Source organism: Lepidochelys kempii, chromosome 3 (assembly GCF_965140285.1).
Source record: "Lepidochelys kempii isolate rLepKem1 chromosome 3, rLepKem1.hap1, whole genome shotgun sequence".
NCBI lineage: Eukaryota > Metazoa > Chordata > Testudines > Cheloniidae > Lepidochelys > Lepidochelys kempii.
Genome location: NC_136382.1, coordinates 193696934 through 193723137, shown reverse-complemented (window position 1 = coordinate 193723137; position 26204 = coordinate 193696934). Strand labels below are relative to the sequence as shown.

General features: G+C 41.5%; 2 protein-coding genes across 7 annotated transcripts in view; both read right to left on the bottom strand.

The window, feature by feature from the left end:
- LOC144930438 (uncharacterized) overlaps positions 1 to 13045 on the bottom strand; it is a 35588-nt gene extending 22543 nt beyond the window's left edge. For 3 of the 5 annotated variants that reach the window (XM_078852338.1, XM_078852337.1, XM_078852339.1), the window contains exons 1-2: positions 8279 to 8601; positions 6432 to 6728 (exon numbers count right to left, since the gene is read on the bottom strand). The gene's annotated coding sequence lies outside the window, so the exon portion shown is untranslated. Of the gene's footprint in view, positions 1 to 6431; positions 6729 to 8278; positions 8602 to 9480 lie in introns of those variants that run through there. The other 2 variants (XM_078852341.1, XM_078852340.1) reach the window with 2 other exon arrangements.
- Positions 13046 to 13144: 99 nt separating this feature from the next.
- Positions 13145 to 26204, bottom strand: part of DNAAF10 (dynein axonemal assembly factor 10) — a 17509-nt gene continuing 4449 nt past the window's right edge. For both annotated transcript variants that reach the window (XM_073339453.2, XM_073339456.1), the window contains exons 2-8: positions 24532 to 24632; positions 22686 to 22816; positions 20936 to 21037; positions 18167 to 18282; positions 17508 to 17642; positions 15329 to 15426; positions 13145 to 13907 (exon numbers count right to left, since the gene is read on the bottom strand). In XM_073339453.2, the coding sequence (XP_073195554.1) occupies positions 13700 to 13907; positions 15329 to 15426; positions 17508 to 17642; positions 18167 to 18282; positions 20936 to 21037; positions 22686 to 22816; positions 24532 to 24632 (891 nt within the window). In that variant the 3' untranslated portion in view covers positions 13145 to 13699. The remainder of the gene's footprint in view (positions 13908 to 15328; positions 15427 to 17507; positions 17643 to 18166; positions 18283 to 20935; positions 21038 to 22685; positions 22817 to 24531; positions 24633 to 26204) is intronic.

The window sequence follows — 26204 nt, the reverse complement described above, 5'->3', positions numbered from 1 at the left end:
CACACTCAAACCTGGCCATATGCTAGGCTGGATCCTGGAGCTGGAAGTTGACATAAAAAAAATGCAAGTTCTGCTCCCACCCCCAATTCCAGGTCAGACCACTTCCTCCTCCAGATGGAAATCCAGCCTCTCCCAATCACAAGACAAGGAGAAACAAACCTGCGGGCACCTCCCTCAAAAGCCCTTTGGGCCCTGCCAAATTCTGACTTACAGATGACTAAGGCTACGATTTAGTCAAGGGTATTTTTAATAAAAGTCATGGACAGGTCACAGACCATGAATTTTTGTTTATTGCCCGTGACCTGTCCATGACTTGTACTATAAATACCCCTGACTAAATCTTAGCTGGGGGGGCTGCTGCTCGGGGGGAGGGCAGGGCCAGTAGCACCAGCTGCCAGGGGCCGCCGAGCAGCGGCTGTTAAGGCCGTCCCCAGGGCTGCCCTCCCGCCAGTGCTCTGGCTGCCCCTAAGACCACTGCCAGGGGCCACTGAGCTGTGGCTGCTCCTGCCATCCCTGGGACCACTGCTCAGGCAGTCCCCGGGACCAGCTGCACCTGCTGCTGCCCAGGGCTACCCAAGCAGCAGCTGGTGTGGCTGGTCCCGGGCAGCTCCAGCAGCAGCTGGTGTGGCTGGCTGCGGGGTAGCTTGAGTGACTGGCTGCAGAGCTGCTTCAGCAGCAGCTGGTGTGACAGTCTCTGGGGCCACCTGAGCAGCTGGCCCTGGGGTCAGCCATACTGGCTGCTGCAGGCATCATGGAGGTTGCAGAAAGTCACGGAATCCGTGAATTCCATGACTGCCCTGACAGACATGCAGCCCTACAGATAGCCCTCCCTATCCAAAAAGTTAAGGTGTGCGAATATTAATGAAGCAGCTGATCACTCTGTCTACTACTATAGACACTCTTGTACCAGAGAACCCCTTCCGTCCTGCCAGAGATTGCCATGGTTCTCAGACAACAGAAAACATGGTGTGATACAGTCAGAATCAAGGAACTTCTGCAAACCTAAATCTGTGCACTGCACTGAGGGAGGCAGAGAGCCTCCCTCTCCCCACCCCCACCATAGAAGCAGCAAAGTCACGCTCTGTAGAACTCTGCCAAAACAAAAATGTATGAGTCACCTGCCTGCCTGAACAGAAAGCCCAGCATAGGATGTAGTTGAGCGGAACACTATTTATTGGCTGCATCTCAGTTATTATTGTTATTTATTATCTGAATTGTGAAGCTGCCTGTCATGGACCAGGACCCCATTGTGCGAGGTGCTGTACAGACACAGAACAAGACGATGGTTCTTGCCCCCACCAGCTTACAATCTAGGTGTAAGACAAAACGGTGGATGCAGACAGATGCTCTAACATGTGTAGGACGCAGTTAATATTGAATTGTTTTTGGTGAAGAAGAGACAGAGAGGTTGGGGACACAGGGAGAATTATGAGAACTCTGGACCTGATTCTGAGGGAAGAGTTCTGATCTGGGAGTCTCTTACATTCACTTTGCACTGCTGTAAATGCCTACACAGAGAGCAAGGCAGAGGAGAACCAGGCCCTCTGACTTTAAAGTTTCTTGAACAAAGAAATTATCCATGAGAATGGGCAATCTCTGCCTACTGAGAGAAGAGCTGTAAACAGCTAGAGCTTTTCAGACTTAACCAAGCAACTGAGACGAAAAGCTCAGAATTTGGTAAAAACAACTGTAGTTCCTCAGCTGGGAATACCCTTGTCCCATTATTGACTGACTCATCCTTGTAACAGCAATACCTCAGTGCTATAAACAGACTGAACTACTGTGCCCTGAAGTGCTACAGTTAATAAAACAACAAAATGTTCCACCCACCCAGCCACGTACTGCTACGTAATGCTTTGGAACCCTATGCAGTCTATGTGCAGAAAATACCTGTTAAATGTTTCATATGCCTAGAAAACCCAACTAGTACAGGAGTGCTTGCCTGAGTCTGTGTTTTATGTCTTGCTGCTCGGCTGTTCACGGTGATTGAAAACACATACAGCTTCATTTCCAGAGGAACTGAACATTTGGGAGGTTCAGGGCAGAATACTCTGAACAAGGTCCAGAATGCCAGAGGGGCAGGAAAACTCTTGGAATTCTTTGCACAATGGCATTCAAGTGGCTGTAGAGTTTGGATAGGAAGAAGCCTCCCAACCCTGTGGATTTTTAGGGCCCATAAAGAATGGTACCTTCCCACCCCCAGATACGAGGACAAAGACGCTACCTCCACATGGCTCACCTCCCTCTAGCAGTGTGGTTGCTACAGGAGCTGTGGTAGCAGCTTCCAGCTGTACTAACTCCTTGTCTGCTTTCTATTTGGAAATCAGCTAAGCCTTCAGGGGACGATGCCATGGAGAGGGGCTTCTCCCCCTCAAATCTCCACAGCGCCCTTTGGTTACACAGCAACTGGGGAAGTGCATCTGTGAGGTCACAGAGAAGGGCGTGTTTCCATGGAGGTGTCCCTGAAAATGAACTGAGGCTATGAATTGGGGGGGGGGGGGTTTCAGACCCCTGACAGACAAAAGTGCTAGTGTAGACATAGTCTAAGTGTAGGTGGCCTGGAGGCTAACAGTTTCAACTTGGGCCCTAAATGTAAATCCACCTCCAAATATTCTTCAGTGAAATTTTAGTTAGATGTAACCTTCTCCTGCAGGCCCAAACCCAACAGCCTTGTTCACCATCTGGGGTGAAATTTACTCCACCAGCTCAAAGCCTGAGTAACTGGGCCTTGCCTTATCTGTGCACTTTTGCCAGTATGAGTATCCATTAAGAACTGAACTGAGACCATCAACCCATTTCACACAGGCCAGTAGGTAGGTAGTCACTTCCAGCAACAAGTGCCACTTCTCTGGATGTGCACCACTCATACACCCCTGGGACATGGAGACATTCCCTCTTATTACTGTAGTAGTTCCTGCCAAATGGCATTCACACACAGGAATGTCAATAAAGTGTTATTAACACCCAACAGGGCCTGATACTCCCCTGATATAACCTGAGCAGAGGGAAGCTAGGTCAGGCATATCCAGGCCAGGGAGTGCTAAAGGAGAGGCAGCTGATCAATGATATGCTCCCCTCTGCTGTCAAACCCACTGAAACAACTCTGCCCCACTGAAACAACTCTGCCCCATCATCAGGGATTTGCAGGGGCTGTGCCCTGGAGTGAGAGGGGGCAGCTGCTCCCTGCACTCCAGACCCCACAGATAACCGTGTGGGAATTAATGCATCAAGCAGCAGTAACTCACACGCAGTCTGAGTGCCTAAAACTGCTCACCCCACTGCAGGATACTTGTGAAGGGAACCCAGCGCCAGGTGAGCCTCAATTTCCTAGGCCTCTCTTGTGGGTACTTCCCACTGGTGGGTACAATATGGCCCCCAGAAAGCACCTATAAGTCTGCAGTGCACTTAGAGATGCCAATAAAAATATTTAATACTTGTTTACAGGTGCCCCTTAAAAATCAACTGTTACCAATTTATTGGCTGCTGGGAAACATTTCCAACTGCAGACACGCAAATCTCATGTCAGGCATTATCCAGGCCTGGATGAACAGGAACAAGAGCCAGGCATAGTAACAGGGGGTAGATATGCTTCCACAGGAGTTAGGACAGCTTCTCAGCAGTCTTTTCATTTCCTCAGAAGGGGCCCACTGAGTTTAAAGCTGCCTTTCATCTCTGAGATGGGAAAACATTGCTGAACATAAGAATGGACCTACTGGGTCAGACCAAAGGTCCATCTAGCCCAGTATCCTGTCTTCCGATAGTGGCCAGTGCCAGGTGCCCCAGAGAGAATGAACAGAACAGGTCATCATCAAGTGATCTATCCCCTGCCGCTTATTCCCCGCTTCTGGCAAACAGAGGCTAGGGACACCATTCCGGTCCATCCTGGCTAATAGCCATTGATAGACCTATCCCTCCATGAATTTATTTAGTTCTTTTATGAACCCTGTTATGGTCTTGGTCTTCACAACATCCTCTGGCAAGGAGTTCCACAGGTTGGCTGTGTGTTGTACGAAGAAATACTTCCTTTTGTTTTAAGCCTGCTGCCTATTAATTTCATTTGGTAACCCCCTAGTTCTTGTGTTATGAGAAGTAGTATACAACACTTCCTTATCTACTTTCTTTACACCAGTCATGATTTTATAGACCTCAACTATATCTCCCCTTAGCCGTCTCTTTTCCAAGCTGAAAAGTCCCAGTCTTATCAATCTCTCTTCATACAGAAACCATTTCATACCCCTAATCATTTTTGCTGTCCTTTTCTGAACCTTTTCCAATTCCAATATATCTTTTTTGAGATGGGGCGACCACATCTGCACACAGTATTCAAGAGGTGGGTGTACCATGGATTTATATAGAGGCAACATGATATTTTCTGTCCTATTATCTACCCCTTTCTTAATTATTCCCAGCATTCTGTCACCTCTCCACTGTGCTGGGCTGGAGATGGGGAGGAATCTGCAGAGAGAGTGCAATTATCAAGTTTTCCCTAAATGTCACTTTGCCTTTCAATTGCTTATTTCATCAGAACATATAAGATATGGAATTATAATCACTATACACAGGGCCAGCCCTATCTTCTGTGAGGCCAATCATGTAGTATCTTGTGCAGGGCCCCATCTAGTGCCTCCTCATCTAGGACTGTCTCCCCTATACTCCCTTTTCAAAAACCTCCCTTTTCTAAACAAGATAATTGAGATGTTAGCAAAAAAATGTCTCCAATGCTACTTATTAACTAGCAGTGTCCAGGACTCCCCTCAAACAGAGTTCAGGCCAGGGCATGGTAGAGACAGCATTTGTTCTGATGGATTAGCACTTCATGCCTAAAGGAAAGGGAAGTACATCCGTATTCATCCTGCTGACCAGTCTGTGACACTAGATATTATTGATCACCAAATATTTCTGTCCCACCTCAGCAAAGCTGCAGCGGTGAATGGAAATACTCTCAGGCCCTTCCTCTCAGACCTACCTCAGACAGTCATTACAGACAACTTCTCCAGCGCCAAAGTTTTCACCCAGAGTCCGACACAAGGCTCAATCCTCTACCACATATTATTCAGCACCTACCTAAACATGAAGCCACTGGAAGTGCAGATGAGAACACAGGCCAGCAGCATGCAGATGACACACCCAGCTCTGCATCTCCTTTACGTCACACAACACGATCTCCCAGCTTGCTCGATTAACCAAATTAAGTGCCTGTCCGAAAAAAACAGCTGGCTCTTGCACAAGCTTTTAGGGTCTGTGTTTGATACTACAAAATATCCAGGTCATAGAAAGATTCCAGACACGGCTGCCCAGTAAACAGAATGGAGAGCAACTTCAACTTTGAGATTAGGCAGGTCCACCCAACATTATATAAAAACTCCATGGCCCACTTGTATCACAACAACTGGTTTTCTGCATATAAAAGCCAGGGCCGGCATTAAGGGCAAGCAGGGCAATTGCCTGGAGCCTCATGCCACAGGGGACCCCACAAAGCTAAGTTGCTCAGGCTTTGGCTTCAGCCCCAGGTGGCGGGGCTCAGGGACCTGGACTTCAGCCCCATGCAGTGGGCCTTCAGCTTTCTAACGATTTAACGCTGGCCCTACTTGGAGGACCCCCAGAAACCTGCTCACAGTCCCTCAGAGGGCCCCGGTCCCCTAGTTGAGAAACACTAGTCTAACGAGCACACATCTTCTTTCAGAGAATATATTCAAAATATAAGTTACAGCATGAGGGTAAGAAACTGCAGGCTAACTAATTCTAAAACAACTATTAGGTCAATGAACTTCCTGTCAGTTTGTCACTATGGACTTTTTCAATTAGACAACTTTATTACAATGATGAATACCTGGGACACGATTTAGTAACTGCTTTTTTTCTGAAATACAGTCAGTTTAGCCAAACAATCCACATCTATTTTTGAATAAATTTGATGGCCATCACTTATAGCAGATGAATGGAGCATTTTTGGCAGACTGTACCTGCAGCTCTTGTATTTAGTCCCAAAACAGCAGAAGTGTCTCTCTTCACTTTGTTCCCCATCATCCCCTTTTTATTAGTCAACCCGGGAAACCCTAAGTGTGGTGGGAGGTAGTGGAACAGCTGCCCCCAAGATTGTTATGCTGATTGCACTTCCAGGATGCCCTTGTTTCCCCAATCCCTCTGTCGCTGAGGCTCTGAGTTACAGTCATTCATACAGCCAAAGAGCACGGTGTGGCCCGTCAACACTGTCCTTTCCACCCTGCATGCCCTGCTGCTTCTGTGCTACAGCAGAACACACCTCTTCAAATCACAGGAAATCAGCTAATGTGTGTTATGCCCTATGTACCATATATCTGCAATACTCCTTGAACTACAGGCTGGGCCATCTCTTGCAATCACTCATCCCATGCACCAGGTGGTGTGCTGTGACCACTGATCAGAACACTACTAGTAGTAATTGTAGTTACCTTTCTGCTACCTACTTGTTGACTCTCCTCTCAGAGTGTAAGCTCCTTGGTGGCAGGAAATGACTTCTTGTTATGTGCTTATACGGCACCTAGTACAGTAGCATCTTCTTCCCGGTTTGGGTTCCTCAAGCACTACCACCATGCAAATAATAAATAATTTTCTCCAGCAAGCAATTCTGATATTGCAATGCAAGTCCTCTGAGCCCTGCATGCCACTCTGCTTTTTCCTTATTATCGTCTTCTCTCTTTTTGGGTGGTCTGGTGTTGCTGCTATTTTTCTTGGCTTATATAGCCTTTCTATTATAGCGGGACAGACGGGAGAGAGGGTGGTGTTATAGTTAATAGCTTGAACATCTCTATACACACTGCAGCCACATATATAATAATCACTTGTGATGGTGGAAGTCTGTTTTGTTTAAAATTCAATCATGATTAAGAACTAATTAACATTTTTCAATGAAGAAAAATCTGCATTCTGGACCAAGTTCTGACTAGTGCACAGAAATAGGCAGGATACATCCTCCATGTATAGGGCTAGATCCTCAGCTGGTGTAAAACAAGCTAATTCCATTGATTTTTATCAGTGAACCTATGCTGATGTATACTAGCTGATAACGTGGTCCAGACCCAGGAAAAGCCACGTGGGTATGGCTGAGATCATGCCAGAAAAAGTTCCCCTTCTGTGATGTGATCCTACTAAGAGTAGGAATAATTTGCACGGGGAACCATGGATAGTGGCCACTCAGGTACATTTAATAAATTAAGCCCTCTGCTGTAGAGCCATAGGATTTCAAAAGGGCCAGAAATTAGGTTGCTAACTTTTGCTCCATGATCTGGGGCTGGGCGGAGGTTTTCTGGCACATGTGTATGTGCTGTGCCAGAGAGAATTTGGCCCTGTGCCTTTCATCTCTGATACCAGTTACGATTTTATTTAGAACGTGCTTGAGTGTTACAGACTCAATGCTGCAAAGGCTCAGAGCCAGTCTCTAGCAAGAGGGGCTGTGACTATAAATAGAGCAGCCTGAGCTGCTAAAGGCCACTTTTGGTCTGCTTGAGTTCCTTGTTTAGCAAGCTGGGGGGGGGGGGGGGGGAAGGAGGAGGAAACCCAGTCAGGAGGACACCAGGCTGTGTCTGCACTGGCCGCAACTCCTCTCCAGTCTAGCCAGTAAGTAACTTTTTAAATACACAAGTAAAGCCATCCAGGAAACCTTAATTAAAGTATCATCCTGTTCTGCTTTCCCCCAGGCCTTTGGCAAACTTTGCCCCTGAGGGGAGCATTCCCTATTTCCAGGGAGCTCTTACGAAACAAGTGACTTCCCTGAATATAATCCAGAAATAGACAAGGTGTTAAAGACAAAGAAGACAGACAAGTTCTTGTCCCCATGAAGCCCAGGAGGTTTATGGAAAAGTCTAGGGCTCAGCTGCAGATGTTAAAATGTACCAGCTCTTGCTCTAATCATGACTGTAATAACCTGAATTCACAAGAGGCTTTGCCTACAGTTGTTTCTATAGTTGATAAAGTTTTGTCTTTAATGCAGGGGGACACATATGATCACACGACCGACAGCTAGTTCAGCAGAAAAATAAACCAGCTCATTGTAACTCGCCTTATTTATTTTTCCATGTATCTCTGCTCTGAGCCATTTCACAATGTGCCTAATTGATGCAAAGCATTTCACATTAGAAATAGATCCAATTTCCATAGGTTAATGACAGAGGCAAACTCCTGTGTTACTTTTTCAATTATTATATTACATTTCACTTATGATCAAATGTTATGAGCATTAATATCTAATAGGAGATTTTAGAATCAGAGTAGCTTGTTCTTTTAATCTCCATGCTCTCACCTTCAATAGCAGGGCTGCATCCAGGATTTACAAGTAGAAGGAAGTCCCCATCTAAAATGATTTAAGGGCATGTGCTCTTCAGCTTCATACTACTTGTGCACGTGGAGGGGATTATTTGGGTCTAAGAGACATCAAACGCCTAATATTATCCTTGCATGAAAATCGTTCAAACCTTAGGAAGACAGTTTGCTCTCATTAGCCTTTACTTTCTCCCTGATGTATAGTTTGGATACTTTGAAGGAGCACTTACATGACTATATGTATCCACTATGTCAGTCGTGGGCAATCTGCGGCCTGTCAGGGTAATCTGCTGGAGGGCCACGAGACAGTTTGTTTACACTGACCATCTGCAGGCACAGCTGCCCGCAGCTCCCAGTGACCGCGATTCGCTGTTCCCAGCCAATGGGTGCTGCAGGAAGCATCGGCCAGCACGTCCTTGCAGCCTGTGCCGCTTCCCACAGCTCCCATTGGCCGGGAATGGCGAACTGCGGCCACTGGGAGCTGCAGGTGGCTGTGCCTGCAGATGGTCAGTGTAAACAAACTGTCTCGCTGTCCACCAGTGGATTACCCTGACAGGCCGCGTGTGGTCCGCGGGCCACAGGTTGCCCACAACTGCACTATGTGCAACGCCAGTGGCTTTCAACCTGGGGTCCACAGACTATGTCTAAGGGATCCACAAAAGGTGACTATGAAAATAAAGTTTCAGATCCCAGAAAAGGTATTTCATTTTTCTGATCAAAATCAGACCCATCTAAAGGTCAAAACCCAGAAGTTTACCATAGAAGTCCACAGTTTAGCACACTTTCTTATGCTGCATCAAATGCCCTGCCGAGCATGTGCAATGTTTATAGTTGAATTCTGTTCAGCTGGTTTTTAGTCTAAGGCTTCTATGCTAGGGACCATGGGCCACAGGTTGAATTTTCAAAGAGGTCCGTACCTCCATTCGAATTTTTGTAGGGGTCCACAAATGAAAAACAGTTGAAAACCACTGTGCTACACTATAACTAGAGTGAAATCATTGGACCTACCCTGGTGGCACACAAAAAGTTAACACTGCACATTTTATATATACAGTCACACCCCTCCTCTTCCCTTGATTTCTACTGGACTTTTAAATTCTTGACTCAAACTTGGAAATAATAGTCTGTGAATACGTCCATCCTTTATGACTGTTGATAAAAAAAAACATCTGGCATAAATACCTGCAGTGCACATGCGTCTCCACCAGGGGACAGGGCTGTCCAGGGTCTTCAGCAGTAACCACCACACAGGCAGTAAGCTTTGTAATTGTAGTCACAAATGAATTCTCCTTAAGGAGGAAAGGATTTGCATGAGTAAAACCTGCAGCTGCCCTACGAGAATTAAAATTCTGTTATAGTTCCAGGTAAACTGCTTCATCATTTACAACTATCAAATGTATTTACTCTGCTATTAAATCTCATTAGTCATCCTGTGACACGCACTGACACACACAAAATATATCCATAATGCTTTTGAACCCAAAGAAGCTCTCCTGAATTTCTGTACTAATACAAACATATTATGATTTACAAAATACAGGCTGTATTTGCTAAGCATCAGAGCACCAAATACATTTGGATTACTCCTTTCCTTTTGCTTGGAGTCACATTTAGGGTGTTACATTAGTTATAGTATAACATATTGCAACTTTTATAGCACCGTAAAGTGATTTACAAACACTAATGAATTTAGCCTCATAACACTGCTGCTAGGTAGGCAGCATTATGCCCAGAAGAAGGAACTGCGGCACGACGAGGTTATGGACACATTTTAAAAAGTGATCTGTAACCTGTGATACTTTGACTGTAGGAGTCCAATTTTAGACACCTAGAGTCTGATTTTTCAGAGGAGTTGAAAATGTGCAGCTCCTAATGATCTGGAGTTGTCAGCATTTTGTATTGTGAAAAATCAAATGTTGGGATCTAACATTGGGCACCAAAAACAGGGGCAACCAAAAAGTAAAGGCTGTTTTGAGAATTTGTGCCTTTGTTGGCCAAGGTCACAATGAAATGCTGTGCCAGGCCAGGGGAGGGATCCATGCCTCCTGGATCTGAGCTAGTAAAAATAGCTCGGGCCGTTCTGTGATTACTGTCTCTCAATGGCTTCTGGATCAAATGTGCTCACTTTACAAGTAAAAGGATATTTTTTTTCTGCCAGCCCATTTAGAATAAATGGTACATCCTTGCTGCACAAGCCAACCCTCAGGCTGTCTCCGCATGGGTGAGAGGGATGACTCACAAATAAGGCAAATTGTTATTGCATAAAATTGGAAAAACCCTGGCTTTGTCTTGCAAAAATGAGTCAACTTTACATTCAAAGCCCAGTAAGTCATAACACTTTTTGAAATATGGTAGGAAGGGATTATTTCCCCATTTTTAAACAGTATCTAAAACATGTTAAGAGCATTCAGAAAGGGTTAGTCCATAATCCATATATAGTGCCTGAGTTTCCCCTCACGCTAGTGAAACTCCATTGACTTTACACTAGATGAGGAGTCAGGCCCACAGAATGTCAATACAATTCTTGATGCTAGGTCTTGTTTTGAGAATCCACGTGGCTTATGTGGTATTTGCAGACCGTCATCACTAAACACATTTACATAATGAAAAAGAACACTGTAGTTGGTACAGGACTATTTAAGCAATACAAAAAAGATCTGGGGATGTATAATGGAGCTCTTGTTGTGACAGTCCTGGGCTGATACAAGTCAGCTCAGGTAAGGTATGTATGGAAGGAACAGAGTCTCTCTATGCTGTTCTGTTACCCACAAACTTTGGAACACAGTCAAAAATCTCTACTAGTGTAGACGTTTTTATTTTCTGACACTGCCTCAGTGCTGCTGAGGTTCAGTATCTGACCTTGGGGTAGGCTTCGGCCTTTGGTTGCGCCTCAACTTCTCTCTCTGTAAAATGGGGACATTTACCTACGTCATAGGACTAGAATTCCCTTTTTCCAAAGTGCTTTGAGATTCTTTGCAAGTAAGAACTAGAGAAGTGCTATCAGCATTGTGTTTAGAATCCATTCAAAAAACCAATCACCATAAGGCAGAAATAGCCAAGAGCTGTGGCCCAAGCCTACAACTGGAGATCTGGCAGCACATAAGCCTATGAAGTTGGAAACAGCAGCTCCTCCTCCTGCAGCCACATCTATGGACCAGTTATGCAGTGGGAGCAGAACTTAGGTTGAGCCTGACACTAATCAGAGGGAAAAAAGAGGCGGCACTGAGCTACTGCAGCATGCAGCCAATGCTCAACAAGGAAGTCAGGGCTCATTTATGCTCCTCTTCCATCCTGCTGTGGGTAGGGGAGTATCTCTGACACTCATATCAGAGCTGAATGGGGCAAGAAGAAAGTGACAGGGACCCACTGGGGCATTCCCAAAGCACCATCCATCCTATACACTGAATATATCTAGGGTCCTGTGGCAATAATACTGTGTGATCATGTAATTAAAGACGGTTTCATTATGCATATACACAAGGGGACTGAATTAAGATTACACAGGAAGGGGCTGCTCTGGCACCAGGCACAGAGGACAGGGAGACTGGCTCTCGTGTGTTCTTAATGGCCCCTGTTCTGACATCTAAGCATCATCGAAGAGGAGGAGGAGAAAGCAGTCACATTGAGGAAAGGTGCAAATACAGGGAAAGTCCTACTCAGTATAGCAAAAGGCACATCCATTACACCAGTGTAACCTCCTTGTCGAAGTTCAAATCCCTGCTCCAAAGCAAGGAGGTCCCAGAGGTTCTCAGCAGAAGAGCTATGAGATTTTTTTTATTAACATGAGCAAAAAAGTGTTATTTTTTTCTCTAATCGCTTTCTCAGAAAGGGCTGAATGGTTTTACTTGAAGCTTTCCAAAACAAATTGAAGCAAACAGCCGACATGGAAAATTAAAGACCAAATAGTTTAAGTTTGGCAAAGTTCAAAGCAACTGACTAATAATGAGAAGTGTTGGGCAACCTTAACTATAAGCATCAATACCAGCTCCACCTATAACTTCTATGGCCAATTTGCAAATGTAAATCTCACCAGACGCCGGGTTCGTTTTATAGTAAACTGGAACCTTGGATCTTACAGGAGAATTACACTGACACAGCTCCATCTTCCATAGTAAGCTGTGACCATTGGGATCCACTAGAAGTGCAAACTTACATGAAATCACAAGTGGCTCAAATTTATTACTGCTGCACATTTCCAAGTAATGAGAAGACAGGGAGCAGTTCACTGACAAAACATCTTGTTTTTTTGAAAGTTTAGATTAAAAAGGACACCAACTATATCTCCCACTTCTGTGAAAGTGTTGTACTTGCTGTAATTAGTAACATCTAAAACACTACTATACATGCACACACATACATATTTGTCTTATTCCCAGTTTTTTCACTCTGAATTTGCCTGCATTGTGTATATTCATGTTTCTCTGTTTCCCCTGCACAGTCAGTTTCACCTAGTATTTTATGCTTTCACACAACTACAAAAAGGGAGAAAAACACTTAAAAAATAAGGAAACATTTGCAGAGACTCAGAGAAGATACAGTACCTGAAACTTCTTAATTCTTTTTTGGGGATTTTGACTAGATTTCTATTTGATGATGGCCCTTTTCTTTTTTAAAAAATTGATTTTATGGATATTATCGTTAATTTGATAAAAAAAATCCCTCTATTTTGGCTGCTGTACAAAGCTTTTAAAGGTGGAAACAACAAAAATGAAGAAACCAGGAAGAAATACATCATTCTGCAGCAAACCCAGCTTCTTGCTACAAACTGTTTCCTTTTTTGCAAACCTAATTAAATGTATTCTTCCCACACATCTCTGTTTCTTGGGTAATATACTTCACATTACAATAACACAAAACACGTTTTTATTGTAGGATACGGTGTAACAAATTAATTAAAAATGAACAGAAGAACATAAGTCAGGCCAGAGAAATTCACTGTCCCTTCAATGTATTTTCTAGGATGGATCATAGGTTAGTTTCCCTAATAACTAAGAATGGAAAAATATATGATAAAAAACATAGAAAGCAAACAATTTAACAAGAGCGAACGGATTAGTGCTACTGAAGGGAAAAAAGCAATTACTTTGAGAAGAAACAGTTTAAAGTAATGTCTGAACTTGCAGACATTTTAAACACACTAAGCAGAAGGCACATTTCATTTTAAAGGTAAATTTACATTAGAAGGTAAAAAAAGTTAAGCCTAGCCAACCTTTTCCAACAGCAGCATAGTATGTAGTCAAACAACTGTACCTCAATTTATCTGAACTTTCAATGGAAAGATCTCTTTTTTAATTCTTTAAACCAGCTTTGTTAAAGGAGACATTCAAGTTATAAATAAGAAAGTCTCTTTTATATACACCCCTCAGACTATGTCGCTTTCCTCCTGAAAATCAGTTTTTTGTCAAATTTTGCTGAGCTTCGTCACGATCAGTACCCTCACAGTCTGGTCAAAAGCACTGCAGACACACAGACCCTTTTTGTCAGGGCTCCAATCAAGGCTAGAAATGGGCTGCGTTGACAAAGTCACATTCTGTAAGAGACTGACTGAACCTGCAACCCCCATCTCAACTCCTTCAGAATCCTTCTTTGAGCGCTGAGCAGGGTACTCACTGCCAATAAGAAATAAAACAAAACCAAACAAGCATGGTTTTAGAATATGTACCATAGACAAACACTACAAGAAATACCCACCCACAAACACACATTTGTTTGTTTTTCACAAGTCCAATTAGAAGGTGTCTCAGGTTTCCCAGAGACACTGAAAAGATCTGTGCTAAATATACTGAATCATAGTTAATCCAGCTAAGTCAATTTAAGTGAATAAGGGATAAAATGCTACATGATGAAATTCATCCCAGTTCAGGGAATCCATACAAGGCCATCAGCAGCATTTGAACCCTGCATTCAGGAACAAATTCATACCCCAACATCCAAGCCAGGCATCTCTCACTTCCAGGCTATGGAGCCACTCCATCTGAAGTAGGCTCCATTGGTGCTTACAAAGTCCACACACAGGAGTAAGAGAGGGTGGCCAGGGGATGAAGCTGAAGGATCCATTGGCTCTGCCCACTTCTTGTTAGCATGTGAAGTGTTACCACAGAGCAGTGCTCTATGCCATGTAGGGAATATACACCCCAAGTACAGTCCTCTGTATCCAGCTTATTCTGCACAGAAGAACTGACTAGGGATCCTCAACGAACTCCCCTTGACTCTCAGGATTAGATCCTAAATGTGAAAAGCAGCATTGTCTAGTGAACTGAGCGTGAAGCAGTGAGACAGGAGCACCCAAATTCTAACATACCCTTTTTTACTTGCTTGCTGTTTAGTTTTTACCCTTGGGCAAGTGACTTAACTTTTGTGCCTCAGCTTTCTATATATAACTGTAAGGATAATAGTATCAGCAGGGTAGCAGTGTTAGTCTGGATCTGTAAAAGCGGCAAAGAGTCCCGTGGCACCTTATAGACTAACAGACGTATTGGAGCATACCCATGAAAGCTTATACTCCAATACGTCTGTTAGTCTACAAGGTGCCACAGGACTCTTTGCAGCTTGTAAGGATAATATTAACCTACCTCATGGACTGGCTATGATGACTAACTTATGTTTGCACAGAGCTTCTAATACGTAAAATGCTAAGTGCTATTAAATAATTTAAGTCCAAAGTCTTTTTATACACTTCTCAGCAATACCTGCCACAACGAGAACTTTAAGAAATCTATTATTCAATTTAACATCTCATGAACTGACAATATGATTTAGATCTTGATTATATTAGGTTAAAGATCAAGGACCAAATTCATCCTTGCTGTAAACCCACAATGCCAATCAAGTTACAGTAGGGATTTTTTCAGTCTCTATTATGAAGTCCTGCCATGGTGTGAGAAACTACCTATTGTCTGTAATTTAATGAATTTAAATACATCTTTGGTTTGAACATGGGCCCCATACACATCTTCCAGGAAGACTTTTTGCAACACATGGTAGTTTTGTTATTTTTTCACCTAATTTAGAGTGGATAGTGAACACTTACTATTTCCAGAGATGAAGGCTCCCAGCTCCTCCACTAGTCATAAAGATATCCCTGTTCTGTGGCAGGTGCCGAACTTGCCACATGGTGGATTTGTGAGCCTAATAAATACCAGAGTTAGACAAAAATTAGTTACAGATTAGTCTCGTAAGTAAGGACTTAAGCCCTGATAAATATATCTGAGTGATTACAGTAACTTTAAGCATATTAGTAGTTTTCAAGGGAGTATTCACCTTCAGTAGGACTAGTAAGGTAAGTAAAGTTAAACATGTGCATACGTGCTTGCAAGGCCATAATCAGGAACAAGAATCATGTAACTACTGGATTTCCATACTCAGATATGAAGTAGTCACTATAAAGATAATTATTAATGCTAGCCTATGACTCTTTTCAACAATTACCAGAATTTGCTATCGAACATATTACAAAAGCCATGAAAAAATGAGTAAATATAAAATTCAAATCTAAATCATGTAAGCAGGGCATGTAGCAAGAATCAGGACAAACCAAAAAAGGCTTCAGACAATTATAGATCTCTGCTAGTAAGCAAGTTTCTACATATGTCCCAAAAGGAACGGTTTAACACAAATTATGATAGGATTTTCATTTTAATGTTTTGATTGCCATGAACACATACTAAATTAATATTTTTAAGTGTTAAATGGTGAAACTAGTACTCTCATTAATACGTTTAATCTATTACAAGCTTTGATGATGTCAAAAAAAAGCAAATTAAATATATTGACATTGACCTATTACTTATTTAAACAGCCACATTAGTAATTTTATTGTTGAGATGCCTGGCTCTTGCCAGTGAATTTTACTCATCGTCAGACTGCTACTCATACAGGACCTGCACCAAACAACATGGTGGGTAAGAGACATTGGGAGAAGTGGGGAGAGGTCACTAGGGCAAAGATTCTCCATCCTTTGCATTCTGTAGACACCTCTATAGAAAATCATCTCTCTGGACCTACCTCCACTCCCTGTATCCCCAGTCAAAAAGTGCTTGATTATCTGTGGGCCCTTGGCGGTTCCCAGAATGAAGCTTTCTGAGAAAAACCATTGCAGTAGACTCAGAAAAACTCAGTTTATCTTCAAAAAGAGCAAGGAGTACTTGTGGCACCTTAGAGACTAATACATTTATTTGAGCATAAGCTTTTGTGCGCTAAAACCCACTTCACTGGATGCATGCAGTGGAAAATACAGTAGGAAGATATATCTATACACACACACAGAGAGAACATGAAAAAATGGGTGTTGCCATACACACTATAATGAGAGTGATCAATTAAGATGAGCTATTATCAGCAGGAGAAAAATATCTTTTATAGTGATAATCAGGATGGCCCATTTCCAACAGTTGACAAGAAGATGAGAGTAACAGTAAGGGGGGGATAAATAAGCACGGGGAAATAGTTTTACTTTGTGTAATGACCCATCCACTCCCAGGCTTTATACTTGGGATACAATTAAGATTCAAGTCCCATCATTTTAGATTGCAATCACTTTTACATTACACTTCCAAGGTACACATCTACTTATTAAACCAATAAATAAGAATACTAAAGCACTGGAAAAGACTCTCTGATAGCTAATAAATGGTGTGCTAGGCTAGGTTATCACATTTAGAAAGAACTCAATATTTACATATGTCCCCCTGGCCTACAAGCAGTGGACATCCTCCATATATCTCATTTCTCTGCTTTTACATCCTCCTCAATGTCTCATATTGTGGTGAGCGTCCTTCTGGCCAAGTCCACCCGCAAAAACCCTGGCCTTAAATGGACAAAAAGGAAACTCCTCTGAACGACAACACTCCCTCCTCCTCAGTGAGTAGATCATGAGCAGAAGCTGAGCCAGAGTCTCCCACACAGCAGCATACAGAACAAGCAGCCTGCTCCACTTTCCACATCTTGAAATGATGTATGTTACCTTTCATATGGTTGATTCATGTTTTTTGAAGTTAAGGTTAGATGCTAACAAGCACTCACAAATCCCACTGAAGTCAGTTGGATGATGGGATGCTCATCACATCATATGACTGCCAATGAACATTCAATCTGCCCAGCTTCACACCTCCTACGCAATAACGTTAAGCTTGCAATGTTTCCAGAGCAGCTTTGGAAGAGTAAGTATGAAATTTCTCCCTTAACAAGAACAGCCTTCCCTTATACCGTACCTTCTCTGAAATGGAAGCAAAACCTTTAGTTGGATGCTGAGTTCTCATATCAAAAACATGAAACTTTCCTTCGAGCGATGTGGCCACTAATTTATTCATATTTATATCTTTTCTGTCAAATTCCACACTGCAAACCTAGAAATAAAACACACACATATTCACTCTGAAATTCAGCTTATCACTGAAGAAGCATTTATTTTAGGTTTGTAAAATATGGGCCATCATAATCTCTAGCTACATTTACAATGGTAATAAGAATGCAACTGACTTAAGACACAACCAAATTCAACAAGATCATCTAAAAACACCTGAACCTACTCAAACAGCATGTTCTCAAAATACCTGCATAAATTGATAGGACTTGCAGCATACTCTGAAAACAAATAATATAGGACAATAGTTCTCAATCTCTTCCCTATTGTGAACCCAAGTTACAAAATAAATAAGTTTCAGGACCCTGTCCATCTAGCCATAAAAATAAGAATGATCCCCAATCTAAGAACCCATGAACTAGGTTTTGTTGGCCCAATGGAGAAAAAATCCTCTGTAGATTTTATCCTAGTGAGAATCTGAGTAGGTTTCAAATAGATACAGTGACCCTTTAATTCTTCCACATTACAAACAAATTTAAATTAAAACATGCCTTTATGACACATTACCCCATTCTTAATGTTGGTCTCCCATCGCAATGACATGTTTTTTAGGTCAAATAATTTAATGTCACCATTGTCATAGCCAGCACACACAACACGCTCCTCTTGATTGTAGGCATTGCCTGGAAATAAAGAGACAACTATTTAGATGTATAAAAAATTATCCCCACCACACTGTAAAACAGTCATGAATTAAAGTCTGCAATTTTAACCTGTATTTGTACCAGAAAAAAAAGTCATTGGAACGTTTGTAATTAGCGTGTTAGGTGAAGGATCTGATTTTCAAGTAGTTTTCAAAATAGCTAGTTCTACCCTTTAAAACAAAAGTACCCAACTGATCATCCCCCCGATTCCTGCCTAAATTGCATACACCACCTCATATATGTATGCATCCCCTCCAGAAATGGTTGTGTCTGCTTATCAATATATGTTCCTGGGTCTAATAACCAATTCCTGCATAGCAATTCAAATAGACGTTGGTGCCTGGAAAACTATAGACAATTTCTCTCTGTTCCTATATAATATGATGAATTTTCAGAAAATATTCTAATATATTTAATTCATGCAATTTAAAAATACAATATTCTCTAAATAGTAGATGACGTGCCTGATCCTGATACTCCTATTCACATAAGCAATCCAAAAGCATCCGGCATGTGACTAGATTCTGAACCATACACAGGCTTTGCAGTACACCATGGCACAGAGACAGCTTTAGTAGACCTTCTCTCTGCAGTCTTCAACACATTCCATCATAAGAGCCCTGCTGAGCTGCTTGCAAGACCTAGCTGTAGGGGATGGTGCAATACTATTATAAATCATTTCTCTCTAACAGTACCCAAGAAATAATGACAGAAAGCGGCTCATCTCCAAGAGTCCTCACATATGGAGTTCCACAGAAATCAAAACTGTCTCTCTCAACTTCAGTATCTGTAGAACTCTTGGAAAGGATCTGAGAGATATGGGAGCTGTTGCCAAAAATATATTGATGACACCAAGCTCTGTAAAAACCTTCTCAGCTGACACGATCACCTATGCATCACTGTCTGAAAGAAATTAGCAACAGGGTGACAAGCAGATGGCTCAGATTGCACTCAGGCAAGATTTAAGCAATGCTGAAGGGAAAGGGAAATAACGAGAAGCTAGTGAAGGCTCTGCACATCACTTGTCAAGGTAGTACATAGTCTCTGGGTCTTAGCCCTGGTTTACACTGCAAGCTTTTGTCGATACAAGTACATCACTAAGGAGTATGGAAAATCTACATCCCTAAGCGACACAGTTATACCGACCCAACACCCGGTGCAGACAGCTATATATCGACGGAAGGTCTTCTCTCGTTAACATAGCTGCTAACTCTTGGGGAGGTGGAGTACCTACACCAAACAGAGAAGCTCTCCCATTGGCATAGATAGTGTCTTCACTAAGTGTTACAGAGGCACAGCAGTACTGAATGTGTAGACAAGACCTTAGTGGAGTCATCACTAATTCTGAACAATTAGATAGCAACAGTGATAAGCAATGCCTTCCACTACTTTACCAGAAAAGTACAGCTTTTACTATGGATTTAATGGCAGTAATCCAAGCATTTATCACTAAACTGATCAATTTAACCCACTGAATCTCTAGCTAATGATGGAGGAAACCAAAAATACCAGCTTGTACAGCACACAGAAACGGGTCTCCTTAGCAAGAAAAATGCTGAAAACACAGATGGATACTCTGCTCAGTTCATTAGCTCCCAGTTCAAGTCTCTGTTCTTAATATTTAAGGCAATTAAGTTGGAACTGTGCTACATCAGAGACGGGCTCTCAATCCACGGAGTCAGCTAAATTCTTCCTGGACAATACAGCTACAAGTACTGGGATTAACCTTTCCGGAGTCAGAGATAAGCTCTTCACTGCAGGAGGCCATTGTCTGTGGAACAGACTTATGTCTTTCTGTAAATTAAGTCGAAATCTGATTGCTTTCAGAGTATTTTGCAAGACTTGTCTTTGACAGTTTTGGGAATGCCTTTTTGCAAAAAAGGCCATGAATAACAAAGCTACATAGTAAGCAAAAGTTAACTAACCGGAGAGCAGTGAAAAGCAGCATCTACTATGGCACGATCTCCATACAAAACTTAATTACTGTATGGAGGTACTAAGGTACTTATATAATCTTTACTTATGCACGTTATCCCATTGAAGTCAACAGGACTATTTGCATGTCTGAAGATTATTCACATCAGGAAAGGCAGAAGGATCAGATTATTTCTGAATGAAAATGCACAACTAAAGGGAAAGATGCACTAAATATTTTCAGGTTTCAGAGTAGCAGCCGTGTTAGTCTGTATACACAAAAAGAAAAGGAGTACCTGTGGCACCTTAGAGACTAACAAATTTATCTGAGTATAAGCTTTTGTGAGCTACAGACTAAAACTTAGTCTCTAAGGTGCCACAAGTACTCCTTTTCTTTTTGTAAATATCTTCAGTGTAAATCCCAGTTTATTTCCCCCATACACAGCTGAACACAGAAGAGCCATATGAGAGGAAGGAAAAGCATTAATTGGCCATTTTCCATAACCAACAGGCACTGCAAGAATGGCATGGGTTAAAAAGTACAGAAAGTAGTTTAAGTTGTACATTACCACATTTCTTGACTTAGAAAGTTTAAGAGAAATAGTCACGATTTGTTTGTTTTGATTGTCTTGATTATCGCCTCCCTGCTTCCAGTGGCAGACGAGATGGATAGCTGCTTGCAAGTTACAGACTAAAACTGAAAAGCTTATCAATTTACCAAATGCTACTGTCCAGCAGTCTCTCTTGCTCTCGCCTTGTACTGGTTCCATATTAGCAACAGGTGTATCTTTTTGTCTTGGGTCCCACACTTTCACAGTTCCTGTAATAATAATTATACTGAATTTTAGATTACTGATACAGTAGCATATTGTATGCATTCTCCACTCTCCAACTTGCTTTAGGGAAGACATTCCAAACATTTGCATGTCTGATCTCTAACAAAGCTGATTGCATGTATGGAAAGAAAAACAGAGCAGAAACGAGGAAAAGGGTTTGTTTCAATACTTGAAAAGTTCACTGACACACAGCCTATCCAATTTCAACTAAGTAATAGTATGATTCACATTGCTAAACAGAATTGTCTACAGTTTGCTTTAAGTTCTAGCCTTCTTCCTAACCCTATCTTCATTCCATGGAAGCGGTACAGTTTCCACAGCTCATTTGCCATAATTTGTATTTACCTTGTTTCATATGCATTCCTTTCCACCCTCTGTTATGTTGATTTTTTTTTTTTTTTTTGGGCTACAGCCTCTAAATGAAGTGAAAACTTTGTCCCGTTGGACTTAAAATAGAACAAACAGCATATAGATCTCATTGCAATATAATTGCAACCATATCAGATGGCAGCCAGAGGTTCCCACAGTTGAAGAGACCCACCTCGTCATTACAAAATTCACTAGGCTAAGAAAAATAACTGCCAAGGCGTGGTAATGGATTGGAGCAATCAATAACTCTTGCAATCAACAAACCAGTTTTCCCACTGGCACTCAAGTAAACTGCCATCTCCTCCCCACCTCCACATTTAATTGCATTGGTTTTAAAAACCATGATTGTTTCAAAACAAAAAGGTCAGCTGGGCAATTTTCAATATGTCATAGGGCTAACAGCAGCAGTAACAGGAGCCACCCATAGATACAGAAGCTGCCTCCGTTATAGCTATCAGCAGCTGCTTAAAAAAAGTTGCAAATGGCTTTAAAACATTCCACCTTATGCATGAACATAAAAAGGCATGAGAATGTGTAAAATAGGGCATCTATCCCCTTTAAGGGCAGTTGTGACCTTGAGTCAGCCAGCCTTGTTCCAAGGCTTGGCTGCTTTAAGAAGTGGCATTCTGGGACTTATAGGAAGGACAAGCCAAGCTAAAGTAAGTCCTCTGACATGGCTATAGTAGAGGAAACACCTGTGGCTCAGTCACTTAGTAAAGAGAGAGACCCCTGTAGGAGGCTAAGCTTGCTGGGCAAGGGAACCTCAGTTAGGAGGGTCTGTAAGAAAGGCCAGACTGGAGGCCTTGGATGTAGAGTAACAGTCAAGCAGAGTGTAGGAGGAAGCCCATTCACTGGCCCTGCACCATCAGGGAAAAGAAACTGTTTGAATCTGGGGAGTGCTTGAAAGGACTGTGAAGTCTTGGAGAGTGAGCTAGAAGACTTGCTTTGAGCTGAATTGTTATTTATGTTGATAAATCAGACCGTAGGAGGGGAGAGTTAGTTCAAAAGCATCAGTGATGTGGCACTATGATTGACACGGAAGAAGGTAAATTAAGGCACTGGATGTGCCCAACTGGATAAGCTGCTGCTAACCAATTCCTTCTAGGCCCCACATGAGCTGGCTAAAATGTATTTTATCCTATTAGGCCAGTTTTTAAAGTTTCATTGTAAAGTCAATGCAGACTGGGCTCAAACTCCAATCAAATCTTGTAAATAGTATTTTCTTGGCAAAGATTAAAGGAACTTTAAGGCTTGCTAACTCACCATCTCGGCTCCCGGTCACAATTTCTGGTGCTCCTTCTCCAATCCCTAAGCCACCTACGCCATCTATACTATTTATGATTTCTTTATGGCCCTTCACAGAGTACACTGGAATCTCTGGAGCTTCCAGGTTCCTAGACAACAGAAAAGAACAGACAGTATATTGTATACATGTTCCATGGTGCTCTACTTTACTGTACAAAAGGGAGAGAACGCTGTATCCGAATGCAGGCTACAAATGCAACATGATGGCTCAGACTTGCGCTGAGAACAACACAGCAAAGTTACAACCATAAGGCTTTCTTCTAGAAAGGTCTAAAATGGAAAAGGGTGAAACTGTTTCCCCACTCATGTATGATTTCATCTACTTTTGAGGCTGTTCAGAATTGCTCTATTAACTCCAAAAAAATGTGTGGATCTCGAATATTCATCTGACTATTCACTCTTACCATGCAAATGAATCTGCCCTGGCAGCTATGTGCCTTAACTAGTCAATCATTTAAAATCAGCTAGTCTCAGTCAGTATTGCACAAATCACTAGTCAGAATGAGCAAGAAAAATAATTTCCCTGAATTAGGGATCAGAATGCAACTAAAGCTGGTTAAGTTCTGTGAAGTAGAAATTTCATTGAGAGAATGCTACATCTAGGTACTGAATGTCATTTATGAAAAAGCATGTTGAAGCTGAGCAGCTGGAAGCTTACAACAAAACAGGTTAAAGGGAACAGTGCATACAGATCTCGATCTACCCACAAACACGAAGAGCCAGGTAATACTATTGAGAATATCTGCTTTACTGTTCAATTCATTTTTCTACGTTAAACTCCTCAATGTCCTACAAGTTGCATGACATCATACTACCCAAATTTATATTTGGTATACAAATTTTAGAATAGTATTTTAGTCTAGGACAACTCCAAAAAATTAGAATCCTCACATTACAAACTTTTAATATTGTTTATTAGGATGGACTCAGGGTCAAAATGTTGTATCTAACTGTATTTTCAGTGAGGATTTAAGATGACCCTTTGGATCCATTTTAACCAATTCTCTGCCTGAAGATCTTCATCTTTAAAGGAAAGTCCATCATTTCTGCTTTAATACTGGTCTTCTATTTGGAATCCTCCCAGGTTCTTACTTTTCTTCTAATTTTCCAATTCTGCTTTGTCTCTCCTCAATTCCTTGTCATTTAAAGAGCAATCATACAAACTAACAGTCACCCTCTATCAATACCATTCTTAATATTCCAGTGAAATGGAACCTTTCACTAGTCTCTTGGTGGAATGCTAATAAATTGTATCAGATAATTAAAATCTATTTTGAAAGTCTGTAAAGGTTTCCTTTTATATTTTCAAAAAATTTACCGACTTGTATTAATCTGAACATGTTCTCTGAATCCGGCTGTTGGTAACAATAGCCAAAGCATTAAGAAAAATGTGTTCATAATCTGAACTGTAAATTGAATGTAGAAAATAAACCTCATTTTAGAAACTGCCAGAACACATATGGCTGTTATTTTTTACCCAAAAGCCTCTTTTCCACATGAGGAACCTTTAGGAATAGGAACAGCTTTCTGCTACCTGGAGCTAGAAGATTTAAATGAATCAACAATATGTTGTTTTATCTTAATTTTGTTCAATAGTTTTACTTAGGATGTGAATTCTTCAGGAAGAGACTGTCTCTGTTTGAGTGTGTATGCTCAAGGGAATCTGATCCATGACTGGGGTCCCTAGGCACAACTATAATACAGATAAACACACAAAAACAGGGCAAATACAATAGGCCTGAAATGTGAGTTCAAGTATATCATGTACAGTAAGGGGTATCCTGAGAGGAGCTAGTATTCTTACCATATATTAAGGTTTCCACCAAAGTCCCCAGTAGCTAGATATCTCTGCTGTAGAGATGTAGCACCAAAAGTTCCACATTTAATAGGTTTGGCCTTTTCAATCTAAAAAGGGTAAAATTTTTGTTAGCATATCAAAAAATCTCAAAAAAACCACACAATGGATAAGCAGCTGCTTGAAAGCCACACTACTAGCAGGCTTCAGTGAACTTTCAATAAGATATTCAGTATGAAATGCAAACAAAATATTCTGTGGCAAAGGTATACCACATTGTAGCTTATTCTATGATTTTAAAATTTCATATCACTACATAATGTCGATTTGATTAAGAAAATAATCATTCATTCTCCTTCCCTCTACCCGTCTCACTAATAATACTCAAAGCCTGTTGTCGCTACTGATTTGCAAATATAAAGCAGAGGAAATTTTAGCTCTTCTTAGAGATCTGCTAGCATGAACATAAGAGATAATTAAGCCATTCTTTCTATTAGTCTGGAGCAACACTGTTTGTGTGCCTTATATGTTGCATCCCTACAGAACCCTATAACTTGAGAAAGTTTATGTACTATTATCCCTGTAGATCTTAAACTCTCTTTATACAACTGAAAAGGAGTATTTGTGGCACCTTAGAGACTAACCAATTTATTTGAGCATGAGCTTTCATGAGCTACAGCTCACTTCATCGGATCTGTAGCTCACGAAAGCTCATGCTCAAATAAATTGGTTAGTCTATAAGGTGCCACAAGTACTCCTTTTCTTTTTGCGAATACAGACTAACACGGCTGTTACTCTGAAACCTGTCTTTATACAACTGAGGCACTATTGTTACTGCAGATTAGTAAATCCTCAAAGGTTACTTCAATTTAAAAAACAACTGCTCTACGTAAGCAGTCTGTGCACCTAAAAAGCCATCATGGTGCCTAAAATTGATGAAACCTTGTATAACTAGTGTCAACAACGTTATATACATTCTTTACACATGTAGTTACTAACTGAATACCTACAAGCACTCAACGCAGAGAGGACTCATGAAAATCTTTAGTTATATGGCCAAACGCTGGACCTTAAGAAGGAGAATTTTGGCATTCATTTAAAACAAACAGTAAGTTTTGAGAATTTTACTTGGAAAGATACCATTTTCAAGACTAACTAATAAACAGATGCAAAAAGATTATTAAAGCTCAATGGAACATCAAAAATCATGAATTAGACTCCCAAAAAGATGAGATTTAAAAAATAAAACTGAAGTTCTCTTTATTTGCCCTCTGGGTTTTAAGCACTCAGGGTCACATTCTCAAACTTTTCTTCACAGCCAAGAGAGCTAGGAACTATTTTTGGTTTTAAATTGAAGATGAGATTCCCACAATCACATGAATCCAGAAGCTGGAGCTTTAAACCCTCCCAACGTGAGACCTGGCAACAGTGTAACTAGGCTACACCTCCACAACAGGAGGCTGTTGAAACCTAACGATGTCCAGCCACCACAATCCCTTTTAAAAAGGAGCAGATAAATTTGGGTGTGTCCCAGTAACAGCCAGGATAAGGGTTTTGGGAATATGTGCATAATTGTGAGATAGTAATGGACAGAAATTGATTTAGAGGAGAGGTGGCATTTCCCCCTCACCCGCACAACTGATGAACAGAAAAGAAACCAGGTAGAGGATCCAGCTAGAGGA